This window comes from Pundamilia nyererei, unplaced genomic scaffold (genome assembly GCF_000239375.1).
Source record: "Pundamilia nyererei isolate P.nyererei 1_Seehausen unplaced genomic scaffold, PunNye1.0 scaffold00181, whole genome shotgun sequence".
Lineage (NCBI taxonomy): Eukaryota > Metazoa > Chordata > Actinopteri > Cichliformes > Cichlidae > Pundamilia > Pundamilia nyererei.
This window is the reverse complement of record NW_005187582.1, coordinates 6,177-19,613: the sequence shown is the minus strand read 5'-3', so window position 1 is coordinate 19,613 and position 13,437 is coordinate 6,177. Positions and strand designations below refer to the sequence as shown.

The 13,437-nt window shown below is 42.9% G+C and overlaps 1 protein-coding gene across 2 annotated transcripts in view; it reads right to left on the bottom strand.

Moving 5' to 3' along the window:
• The window catches only part of kiaa0895l, a 26,038-nt gene extending 20,802 nt beyond the window's left edge, over window positions 1-5,236 (bottom strand). Inside the window, exons 1-5 of one of the 2 annotated variants that reach the window (XM_005746651.1) lie at window positions 5,017-5,236; window positions 3,679-4,434; window positions 3,446-3,589; window positions 3,117-3,249; window positions 655-960 (exon numbers count right to left, since the gene is read on the bottom strand). In XM_005746651.1, coding sequence (XP_005746708.1) covers window positions 655-960; window positions 3,117-3,249; window positions 3,446-3,589; window positions 3,679-4,386 — 1,291 coding nt within the window. In that variant the 5' untranslated portion in view covers window positions 4,387-4,434; window positions 5,017-5,236. The remainder of the gene's footprint in view (window positions 1-654; window positions 961-3,116; window positions 3,250-3,445; window positions 3,590-3,678; window positions 4,435-5,016) is intronic. The other variant, XM_005746650.1, reaches the window with a different exon arrangement.
• Window positions 5,237-13,437: the final 8,201 nt, after the last annotated feature.

Genomic DNA, 13,437 nt, shown 5'->3' with positions numbered 1-13,437 from the left:
TTTGGCCCACTGTGTATTTGAGTTTGACACCCCTGTCCTAGAGTATTTACGAGTATTTTTTGGCAAACAGCAAAATTCATGCTTTTGTCTCATCAGTCTACAGAGTATTTTCCCAAAAATCTCGGGGATCACCAGAATGTTATCTGGCAGCTTTAGACGTGGCTTTATAACCTTTTATAGCCGGGCTTGTTTGTGAACAGGTGTGGCGATAATCAGGCCTGGGTGTGGCTGGGAAACTGAACTCGATTACATGCGATACACCATAGTTACTTGATGTTGTAATTTGTGTTTATTTGTGTTATCTTTGTCTAATATTTAAATTTGTTTGATCATCTGAAACATTTCAATATGACAAACATCATGAAAACACGTTTTCACAGTTTTTCGCTGGGTTCATTTTTTGGATTACAGGCTTTATGTTTGGGTGTTCATATTATTTATTATATTAAAGGTTATTTTAGACTTTTTCCCCACTCAGGAGCGACTCATTATAGAAGAAAAAAAATCCTAAATAGTCAAAGTTAATCACTGCATGAAATCCTAACCCGATACTGTTACATTTCATTGCATTCAATCTTATAGGTTTTGCCTAGGAAAATGCCAAGTCTATTAATTTTGCATGTTTTTTGTGTGTGTTTGTGCGTGCACGCTCACCGGGCTGCGAGGTGTCCGTCTGTCCCCTCTTGGCTCGCAGGCAGTACTCCCAGCGGACGTCCGGGTCCTGGACGAACCGTGCTATGTGGCTGAAGAGCTGGCTGAAGCTCATGCTGGTGGCGTGGTACACTGTGTAGTAGAGCAGAGCCGCGCGCCACAGGTAGGGCTGTTTCCGTAGCAGCACACTGTGCAGGCTGGCCAGGCCCTCCTCTGTGGGATTAGCTGGTTTAAGTCCAAACTGCTTCCTGCCTTCGGCGGTGGCCCATGGCTGCACGCTGTTGTTTACACCTCGCAGATAATGTGTGCCTGAGAGGAAGGAAAGCGGCTGCAGTCACTTTGCTGCCCCTCCATGCTGTCTGCACATGCTTCACACTGTAGTTTGATAAAACACATATCTAAAAACCACTCTGTCAGATGTACCACTGTGGTTTGACCCAAATGCTATCAGCATGCTAACTGGCATACAGTAACAGTTTTTTTAGCCCAGGGCTGATGAGGGCATTACACTGAACTCTCCCGCAGATTAATTTGTAATCTGGCAAAAATCTGGTTCTTTCAGGAATCAGCACGAAGGTGCAGACCGGTGAGAAGAACAGATTCTCATAACAGCAGGAAATCTCTGAACAGACATGGGTGGGTTTAGAGCAGGCACACTGTAACTCCCAATATCACAGGCTCCATCAATTCAAACTTTATTTGACATAGAGAACATACAACTTTATTAACAATCAGATCCTCAGCAGTCTGCTGCAGTGCTATGTGCACACTTGTATACATATACAGGGTGGGCTATTTATATGGATACACCGTAACAACATGGGAATGGTTGGTGATATTAAAGTCCTGTTTGTGGCACATTAGTATATGTGAGGGGGCAAACTCCTCAAGATGGGTGGTGACCATGGTGGCCATTTAGAAGTCAGCCATCTTGGATACAACTTTTGTTTTTTTCAATAGGAAGAGGGCCATGTGACACATCACACTTATTGGTAATGTCACAAGAAAAACATTGGTGTGCTTGGTTCCAACGCAACTTTATTCTTTCATGAGTTATTTACAAGTTTCTCTTTGTTCACAGCCATTGACATGTCGAAGAGGTTAACACGTGAGGAGCGGATCGAAATTGTGTTGATATCTGGTGAACGCAGTAACCGGGTCATTGCAGCAGATTTCAATGCAAGACACCCTACGAGACCACCCATCTCCCATGCTACAGTTAGCAAACTGCTTGCTAAGTTTCGTGAAACTGGTTCAGTGTTGGATTTGCCAAAATGTGGACGCAAGAAAACTGTCGGCGCACAGAATTTGCAGAATGGGCAAAACAAAAATTGGAACAGGACCCTCAGTTCACGCAGAAGATTTTGTTCAGTGATGAGGCAAACTTTTATGTGAATGGTGAAGTTAACCAACAAAACCACCGCTATTGGTCTGACACTAACCCACATTGGATGGATCCCTCCAAGACTGTTGGAACAACAAAAGTGATGGTTTGGTGTGGTATATGGGGAACAACGATAGTGGGTCCATTCTTCATCAATGGAAACCTCAAGGCCACTTGAAGTTTAGCAACTGACTGCTGATTCAACCACAGACATTTATTAAAGTATAGCCAGCATGACACCATTTGTCAGTTTGTTGTCTACCATTCTGACACCGCCAGCCCCGTGCTGTTGTCATGAAGTTGAAAATTTGTTATAAACACCAAAATATAGATTGGTGTACACATGTTTAATTCTGCTGTAAGGCTGGGTATTTTAACACAGGAGTCTTTAAGGACCGACTCACTTTCGTGGCTAGGCTCTGGTGGCAGTTTCTGACACGTTAGAACAGTCTTCATTTTTCTGCTCTGGGAGCTGCAACTCAAGCTCAATCAAATCATTTGACTAGAGCTTATAATAAACCAGCGGTCCCCAACCTTTTTTGTGCCACGGACCGGTGTGGCGGATAAATACAGCAAAATAAAATAATACGACCGAGACAAAAACTTGTGGTAGTTTGTAAATATAATAATAAACATGAATTCACTGTGTAAATGTGTAACTTTATTAGCAGCGTCCTCCTGACAACAACATTGAGAGTAACATCCTCCTCTCTGCCCCTTAATGCTCTCCGGTCGCTATGGTAACGCATAAATATTTCTTTCAAAATAAGATGCACAGCTACAACACGGGAAAGACCCGGGGAAACCGAGTTAACGATAAAAAACATGAAAAGTTTGAAAACCATAAATTTCACACCCGAGCCTCAACTCTCGCGGACCGGTAGGTACCAAACTACTCAGAGACTCGGTACATTTCCATGGCTCGGGATTTGGGGACCACTGTTATAAACCATAAATGATGTCAGCCATATTAACAATAACAATAATAATAATCAATTACCTCTTTGTGTCACAACTGCTATGGGGAATAGAAACCATGTGGAAGGACTCCTACCAAGCTTGCGTATTATTATCTGCTTACCGATCTCATGTCTCAGCATTCCCTCCAGCCAGTGCTGTCGAGCCCCAGATAGGTTAATAGTCAGAGTAGGACGACAGCTTTCCACCACCATCACAGCCTGAGACAGCAGCTCTTCAGATAGACGCACAACAACCTGGAGACACAAACACGCACACAAAATCATCAGATTTTGCTCATCGGCTGCTTTGTGGAAAGTCATTCAGCTAAATCAGTCACAGGGTTCAAGTAATCCTGTAGATGTAGGTTTACTGCCATTTACAGCATTCAGCCAATGGACACAATATAGTCTTTCCTGCAGAGATATACTGAAATCTGGCTACTGCACTCACCTCCCCCACACAGCCCTCTTTCTGCAGGTATTTGCGCACAGCAGCCCACACCTGACTTTTAGGCAGAACGCTGCCACCAGTCACCTCCTCAAAGTTCTCATAGGAGCCAAACTTCCTCAGGACGCACTCCATGATCCCAACTGCCTGCAGTTAAACACATCATCATCATTATCATCATCCTCATGATCTCATGAGCTCAGAGCTGACTGTTAGACTGGTTGAATGTGACACACCTGTTCAAGAAAGAGACCCGAGCCTTCTCTGTACTTGTCCAGCACGCTCCTGGGCTCAGGCTGCGCATACTCAAACTGAGGCTCATACTTGTAGTCAGACTGGAAGAAAGCCTGCTTCTCCTGCTCCAAGTTTAGAGGTCTGAGGGCAACGAGCAGGCAGGGCCTGGTGGCTGTAGGGAGTGTTGAACCACCCACTCCTTTAGCAATATGCGGGAGGGAGGTGGCTGGTCGCATTTGCCCCTTACTGCCCCGCAGCCCCAGGGAGTAGTTCACAGAGCAGGTGCTTTCACTACGGCGCATCCAGCCACTCACTCCCAGGCTGGGGCTGGTCAGGCTACGAGCCGGGGGGGAGGGGGCAGCCGTACCACTGCGCCAAGGAGGCTGTAGGATCCTCCGGTCCACCATCTGCTCCTGAGACCCTCTCATGCGCTGGGATGTCACCTCCAGGCTGAGGGGCCTCCGGAGTGGCGTTCTGGATGCAGTCCCGCATTTTGATGACGATGATGTTGATGATCTTCTCTGTACTACCTGGCTGCTGCAGCTCGTCGGGGCTGCGAGCCCGTTGTGTGACACCGTCTCCCTTTTTGTGACGCCGCACCTTTTAACAGCTTTGGGTGGATCTTCTCGAGCGTCTGTTTTCAACAGGTCCCCAGCACTTCTTTCACCCTCGACCCGATCCATGAAGACTGCGCCCAAGTCCAACACCATCACCACAGCAGCTGCTCCTCAGGCTGCACCTCGCTTAGCCCCACGCTGCTTTAACAATAGCAAGATTAATGCACACCACTCATTTTATTAGACTTATTATTCTTATTATAGACAAGCATATAATAAAGCCTATATACGGACATATAAATCCATATATATGGAAAAAATAATATTTGGAAACATGAAATGAAATAACAAATTCCCAATTTTATTACTAAGAGCCAATAAACCAACCACTCAAAAATCCCATCATCATATGTATCTAAACTCCTTTAAAACAAATGTAATGAAGGTTTCCAGCTTCTTCATTGAGACTGATAAATGTGTGAGTGTACCACTGTGTGTTCATGTTGCTGGGTGTGAAAGGACAGGAAAATGGGGCTGTGAGAGTTGATCCAATGAGTGGCAGCAGATGATATCCGTGCACACACAAAAAATAAAAACAGAAACCGGCAGCGCTCAGCTCCTGCGACAATAAACTTGTGATAAGCAGATTAGAGCTTCTCCGTGGAGTTAGCTGCCATTAGAGTTTTACAGTAACGTTTCTTATTGGAGGAAGACAAATACAAAAAATCAGTTCCCTGCAAGCCTTTAACTACCCAAACAAATAAAAAGAAGTCAAACACTAACCAAGCGGCGAGACTTCTGCGGAGGATGTGCAAATTTTAGCCTTTCCGTCCACTCATCCCGGCGGCAGCTCCACGCAGCCGGAGCGGAGCTCTCTTCAGTCGGTGTGATAACAATAATAAGCGGATAGCGGTTCAGTGAGGAGCGGGGCCTGAGGCGGCTGCCTGGGCCGGCCAGGAAGCGGCGGTTGAGTTGGAAGATTTGACGCGTCACGCAGTGTACGCCGTCCATGACGCTCTCCTGCGTCATTACGTACAAAGCGGCGAGGGACGGGACGGGAACCTGATGGAATCCACTGACAAATTAGCTATCAAACTACCTCAACTATGACAACTAAGCACCATTAGCCTTAGCCATGAGCTACATAGCGAAAGCTCTCTTCACACAAATAATAACGGTATTCAGTTTAAAAACAATAACAACGAAGAATAAGTGAAAATACAACAACAAGCAAAAACAAAGCTACTTAATCCATAGACTGTATATGAAAGATGGTGACAGGCACTGTGACCTCACAAATTAGATAGTAAAGTCCTTCGAAAAGATAATGTAAAGAAAACTGCCACTTTCCAAGACTTCCAGGGGCTCTGTGGAGGTGCAGCTTTTCGTTTTGGACGTTTGCTCCACATTGGATCAGAGGCATCCTAAGATGTTACTCTGAGGAGGAGATTCATCGAGGCACTGAGAGAAAACTAAACTATATGTAATTTTTGACAAGTAAATACTGGAGTTTGTCTATAATCTCCTATATCTAATATATTGGAGGAATTAACACAACAGGAGGATTATATCAGTTACTGCTACAGCCACTACTGAATGGATTTAAACACAGACCAACAGGCCATCCCAAAGCCTTTTAAACAAAGGAAGACTTTTGGAAGCACCTAATTAATTAGATTAAAATCAGAGAAAATATATACTTGTCCTATAAAAAAGCAAAAACAGCAAGAACTTGATAATAGATTTGAGGAAAAATCAGTTGTCACACTCCTATTCCAGAGAAGAATCTTAATCAGAATACTTTAAAGTATGTAAGTAAGTAAAATGTGATTTATATAGCACCTTTCAAGATAAAAATCACAAAGTGCTTCACACAAGCTAAAACATAAAAATAAAAATCAACCAAACGCAAGTTTAAAACGATGAGTTTTTAGCTGTTTTTTAAAAGCGACCACTGAGTCCACAGATCTCAGGCTCACAGGGAGAGAGTTCCACAGGCTGGGGGCCACAGTTGCCAAAGCTCTGTCGCCTTTTGTTTTCAGCCTCGTGTGTTGGACAACCAGTAAGCCCTGATTACATGACCTCAGGGACCTGCTGGGAATGTATGGATGTAAAAGTTCACTGATATATGGTGGTGCTTGTCCATGCAGAGCCCTAAAAGTCAAGGTCAAAACCTTTAAGTGGATTCTGAATTTAGTAGGGAGCCAGTGCAGCTGGATCAGCAGGGGTGTGACATGGGAGTACTTGGAGGACTTGGTCCAATTTTCCCTCTAAGCTGCGCACGTGCGCAATTGCGCACTGTTGGCACGGTTTCTGCGCACAGAAAATCTACGTTGCGCACAAAAAAAATCTAACCTGAATTGAAATTAAAATTAATACTTCAACAATCATGTTTTGCAGTGTTAGTCAGTAAGTGACTGGCTGCTCCCATATGCGATTAGAATGATGCCACCTTATCCCATAGTTCAGCCGATGCGTATATACACAGCGAATCAACAGCATTGACAGGCTATGACAGCGTCCTTATGTGCCGACACCGGTGTTTTAGCTAGCAAAGCGGCGTGGCTGATGTGGAGTGAAGCCACGTTAATGACAACGTGTACAACCACTGGAGATGTGAGCAGGACAGACGTAACAATTGACAGAAAAAGTGTGGACTTTATACCAACTTTTAAATTGTGTTGATCGGCCACATAAAACCAGAGTTGTGATAAAAATATGCAATGTTTGGTTTTCTTCCTGAATACTGTCGTTGTTTATATTTACTGCAGGAAGAAATGGTAAAAACGGCGTTTTATAAGAAAAAAGACTCGAAAGCCTGTGAGCAAAAACAAACCCCACCCCCCACCTTTCCTATTGGTCCAAAAAAAGTACCATGTCAACAAATCAAAAAATTATATGGTGACGTGGCATCTAGTTGTTAAGAAACGGGGGGAAGTTTTAGGAGTGACGGCGTGTTTTGAGATGTGAGAGATTTGAGACGTTTAGTGCAAATCTTGTGTAGTCAGTGTGTAGTGTAGTCAATAGTTTTGTTGTGTGTGTCAGAACAATGAGGCAATTTCTGAATGTTACAGGTGTTACAGCAGTGATACATCTCCTGTTGTCAGGCCTGCAGGTATCAGGCTGTTGTTCTCCTTTATCTCATAGTGGACAGAAATATTTTTTGGAGTGGCACAAATAATTTGTGTGGCATAAGATTTGATGCAGAACAGCTGATTGTTCTGTAAATAGTTTGAAATGTTTATTTAAAAACGTATTGGCTGCGTTTAAAAAAATAGCTGCAAAAAACTTTATTTGCCAGTTACTTTTTTGAAGAAGTAACTATATAATTAATTGCCCAAAATTGGTCATTATATACTGTGTTTTGCAGACAGAGAGTTACAGACTCTCTCCCAGACCACAGACTCATACTCATACGATTGTATGGTTGCCGGTTCGAGCCCCGGCTTGGACAGTCTCGGCAGGGCTCTAGAGTGCAACCAATTTGGTCGCAAATGCGACCAAATTTTTCAGTGGTGCGACTAAAAAAAAATATTTGGTTGCACCTGTGCGACCAACTGTTCGGGTAGCAAAAAAATAAATAAATATGCAACCTTCCCTGTGGTCAACAACAGACACACATTATGCCCCTATCGTGGACTAAACCAATCAGAGATAGTAAGGGGCGGGACCTCTCTGATTGGCCGTGGTCCAGTTGAAAGTGCAGGTGGAAGTGGGAGGTGAGTAGCTTGAATAAAGCGATATCAATTCATTAAATCCTGAATCGACTTTTAAATATAACTGTGTTTTGCCAGAAATGCCAGATTCTCAGATTAAAGCTCACAAAACCATTTCAACAACCACCAACTAGGGCTGGGCGATATGACCCAAAATTCATATCTCGATATTTTTTAGCTGGATGGCGATATAAGATATATATCTCGATTTTTGTTTTTTAAAGCCATAAGTTAAGAACAAAAAGAGAGTTCCTAGTCACACTGTGTCCCAGATGTCACATGGGCACTTTTATTTACATACAGCGTAGATGTACATGAAGAAATTACTCAAAAATAAATTATCAGCATTAATTAAATAATCATGGTCCATAAATAAAAGAAAACAATGTTGTTTTTGTGCATAACAAAAAGCTCACAATTGTGCAGTCAAAATGTAAACTAATAGACGCTGAGCATAATAACAAAGAGACAGATTTCACAGCTGCACCACGTCTCTGAACAGGTGCCGTTTGTGGTCCTTATACACACACAGTACGTATCACTCCGCGAGGCTCCTCCTCGGTAGCCGTAATCCTCCGACAATCCATCAAGTGGTGCAGCTCCGTAGCTTAGCAAAGTCATATTAAAACATTTTTTGACAGATTGCTGAGCGCTGTGTACCACATAAAATCGGTTCGCGGTCAGTAAGCACAACCAGAATTCATACATAAGGCGCACTGTCGATTTTTGAGAAAATGAAAGGATTTTAGGCCGTGCAGCCCCTCCGGGCTGCATGTCTTTAGCGTGGTTAGCTCGCTAACACGTTGACGCCGTCCAGCCCCACGCACGGTAACTTGCTAATGGAGATTTTCCACTTTCATCTTGTCATTGCCTGCAGGTGAAGCTATGGGGGAGGGGGAGTTGTGTTCAGTGAAGGAGAGGCGAGGCCGAGTAGCGTTGCGTAGAGACAAAAGTGGACGAAAGAGAGGCAAACCTGCGGCTCCACAAGTATAATTATAACGTAACATAGACTATATCGATATAAACGATATTGTCACATCTTATATCTCGTATGAAAATATATCGATATTTAAAAAAAACTCGATATATCGCCCAGCCCTACCACCAACCAGCAAATGAGAGCAGGTACACGGATTCCACACAAAGACGTAAACACAGAGCGGACCCGACGCATCAGAATCAACTTTGTCTTTCTCGGCTTTCTCACCCGATGGCCCGTAGACGGACACGCTGTCGGAGCTTAGCGGTTGTGATGCGTGCGGTCCGCGCTGTGTTTACGTCTTTTTGCGCTGATTCTGAGCTGCAGGTTTTGTCTCTCTCCAACCAAAATTCACTGAGCCAGCAGCAAAAGAAGCAGCAAACTGCGCTTCACATTTGATCAATGTCGTCATGAATTTTGCTGTTTTGCTTCCACGACTATTAAAGTCACACTTCATGCACAGCTAGCTCTCTCTCTATGTCTCTCTGTACTCTGTACACAGTGCACATGTCTGATGTTGCTCACAGTGGTCAAAGGGACCACTGAGGGAGTTTGTGTGTTCGCTCAGACACGTGAAAAATTAGAGGGAACATTGGTCAGAAGCGTTGCAGCAGCGTTCTGAACAACTTGCAGATGTTTCAAAGAGGCTTTACATAAACAAGTAAATAAAGAATTATAATAATCCAGACGAGGTGAAACAAATGCATGAATGACAATTTCTAATTCGGAGCGCAATACAATGGAACTCAGCTTAGCAATGTTTCTCAAGTGATAAAAACAGGAGTGGACCAGAGATTTAACATGAGCGGCCAAAGTCAATAGTAACAGCAGGTTTACTATTCCCTAAGTAAGGTTACACAAGCTCCAAGACATTAAGAACAGTAACAGACCGAACTAATTTAAATTAAGCAAATATATTACAAAGTTACAAAATGTAAGAAATTGCTTTAATATATACAAATAGCTCAATTATAAATATCCAGAATATTACAGAAATTAAGTGTCCTGGAGTCCTGCAGGTTTTAGATGTCCTGCAGGTTCTAGATGTGTCCTTGGTCCAACACAGCTGATTTAAATGGCTAAATTACCTCCTCAACACGTCTTGAAGTTCTCCAGAGGCCTGGTAATAAAATAATTCAGGTGATTCAGGTTAACCCTGTTAACCCAGGGTGATATCTAGAACCTGCAGGACACTGGCCCTTGAGGAATGGAGTTGCCCACCCCTGCCATAAGGAAAACGGTGGTGTGCTCTGTGCTTATGTGCTTCAGGACAGGTCCCATAACAGTAGAATTATAGACAGTCACTGCTCACCAGACCTAGGGATGGGTATCGAAAACCGGTTCTTGTTGAGAACCGGTTTCCACTGTTTGAATTCCTTGGAATTGTTTGCCATTTTTGCAAATGATTCCCTTATCGATTCCAGTCACCCTGAATGACGTCACCACGTTGCGGAGCGTCATTTACCTGGCAGGAAACATGGCGGCTCAAACGCTCAAAAGTTTGGTTATACTTTACGAGAACGGATGACAACAGGGCAACTTGCAATACTTGCAAAGTAGATATTTCATTTAAGGGAGGAAACACTACGAATATGCAAAAGCATTTTCTCACATAACACGCGATGACCTTAAATGAATGTCGTGTTTTTAATTCCGCTCCGGACTCGTGAATCTCAACCCAGCAGCAGCGGTAACTAACTAACAGTGCATATTATGTTAGCGCGATCTGCCTTATTACAAACCCTGCCATTACTGCGCGTTTAGTTGACCATGATGAGAGAGACAGACAGAGTCCGGCTCAGATGCTGGCAGTTGTCGCTGCAGTCTACTGGTAGCGTCTCCTTTCAGGCCAGGATAGACGAATGTCATCGAGCAGTGACTAAGTTTGTGGTCAAAGGCTTGCACCCATTTGCCACAGCAGATGCCCCCGATTTTCGGTAAGTGAATGTGTTTAATTGTAGGCAGGGACATTACTGGATATTCTTGTGTAATTGCTACAGAATAATTTATGTTATACTTTGTTATTGCTACAGAAGAATATTTATTTTATTATTTTACATTTACAATTTCTTTTCCAGGGGACCCTGTGACACCCCATTGAAGAGCCGTAGGCTGTGGATCTCTTAAGATCTCACTGTTGGGTTTGTAAGGCCATGTTACTCCTAAATTTCTATCTTGTTCAAAGAGAAGATATAAAACAAAGTTCTAAGCTAATCGACCTTAGTGTTCTCCTTTTTTAAAAAGAATCGATAAAGAATCGAATCGTTAAACAGAATCGAAAATAGAATCGGAATCGTGAAAATCTTATCAATACCCATCCCTAACCAGACCTAGAGGCCACGTCCATTAGTAAACAGCAGAGAAAGCACCTGGAGGAAGTCCATATTATTGCTGGGGACTCCCCAAATTCCACCAACATGTTCTATCAGGGGGGACAGGACACTGGACCATGTGCAACATCAAACAGACCTACAGAGCAACACCCCTCCCCCACCTGAGACAATATGACCACCTCACCTGCTCCTCATCCCTCCCTACTCTAAGGAAGGAAACAAACCCCTCCAGATGATGCTATCCTCCAGCTACAGGACTGCTTTGATCCGACAGACCGGTCCATCTTTGGTTATCGGACCCGGAGTTAGCAACATCCCCCAAGAACCTGAAGAGTAGAGTCCTGGCCCCTAGCCCTGCCAGTGTAGCAGAAATGATGACGGATGATGATGGCAGCAGCAGCCGTTCTTCTCTGGGTCAGTAGCTTAATGTTGTTCATGTGTAATTTACGTTGAGTAGGCTAACCACGTTATTAAATTAATGCACGTAAGGTGAACTAGCAAACACCATCATAGTTACATGCGGCTGTTTTCTTGTTTGATGGCAGATACTCCCTTCACCCTGGCCAAAAAGGCTAAAATGACCAAAGAAAAAGTGGATAAAATTCATAGGGCAGTGACAACATTTATAGTCAAAGATCCCCATCCATTTTCAACGGAGTAGTCACCATCATTCAGGTGAAAAATGTTGTATTACTCTGACATAAAAAAATAGTATCTTATAGACTGTATAATACTGTAAAAGTTAATATGTTCATAGCTGCTTAGCTTTGTAAGTCTTTTCTAAATTATTGGTGTAAATATATAAGTAAATGGTAAATGGCCTGTATTTGTATAGCGCTTTTACTAGCCCCCCTAGGGACCCCAAAGCGCTTTACACACCCAGTCATCCACCCATTCACACACACATTCACACACTGGTGGAGGCAAGCTACAGTTGTAGCCACAGCTGCCCTGGGGCAGACTAATGTAGGTGTTTATAGGTAAACTATATTTGAATAAAGTGTGAGCTATATGTTTTTACTTTTTCTTTTTTATCTGGAAGAAAAAAAAATCTAATTCAAATTCAAATGTATTTTCTGTTTATTCAGGGAGATGGGTTATATGTTTTATTTATTTTATGTGGAAAAAAGAATTAAATTTCAAGTCAAAAACACTTTCTTTTTATAAATTTAGTTTTTATTTTTTTAATTCAGGGAGATGTCCACTGCCCTTAATCCGAGGTATCAGCCCCCATCCAGGGATGATCTATCCAACACACTTATACCTGCTTGGTATTCCGTGGAGAAAAGCAACCTCATCCAGAATTTGGCACAGGTTAACAAGGTCGCTATCACCTGTGATGGATGGACCAGTGTTGCTCAGGACCATTTCCTCATAGTCACTGTTCACTACATCTACAAAGGCAAAATGAAGCAGAATGTGCTCAGCACTGAAGCAGTTTATGAGTCACAAACAGGTCCAGTTGTGGCTAAAGAAATAACAAACGTTGTGGAGCAATTTCACTTGGGAGGGAAAATAATTGCTGCCACACAATCCTGAGTAAGTAGCACATGCAGTTACATATCAAGAAGTATTGTTATTCATATGACCTTTTTATAGTAATTTAAAATATGTTTGTGTCTATCTGTGCTTTAGATTTGCCAGAGCATAATGTCATTCTTGAAGTTAAGACACGCTGGAATTCTCTCTTCTTGATGGTGGAATGATTTATGGAGCAGTTTGATGCAATCCAGGCAGCTGCTCTGGATCACCGGCTGAGGAAGCCTATGGAGAATGACAAGTGAGTGAACGACATCAGCATCACTTGTAAGAGCTAAATTACGTCAGTTACCTTTAACATTGTGAATATTTTTCAAGGCAGAGAAGTTTATTAAGTGCATGAAACTCCTGTACACGTCAACCATGTGTGTTCCAAGTGACAAGTCTCCCACATGCAGCCAAATCATCCCCATCCTGGCCAAGCTGGAGGCACATTTCAGACGATGTGATGAAGACAGTGTTTTCACCTCTTCAATAAAAGAGAAAGTCTGGGGTATTCTGCAGAACAGATATCAGGTATTTGCAGACAATATCAATGCACATGAAAAATAGGGGCACCTTTTTCAGTATCAGCTCCTATGTTATATCTTGTTTTACTTAAAGGATGAAAACCTTCAGAAATTTCTGAAGGAGGCCA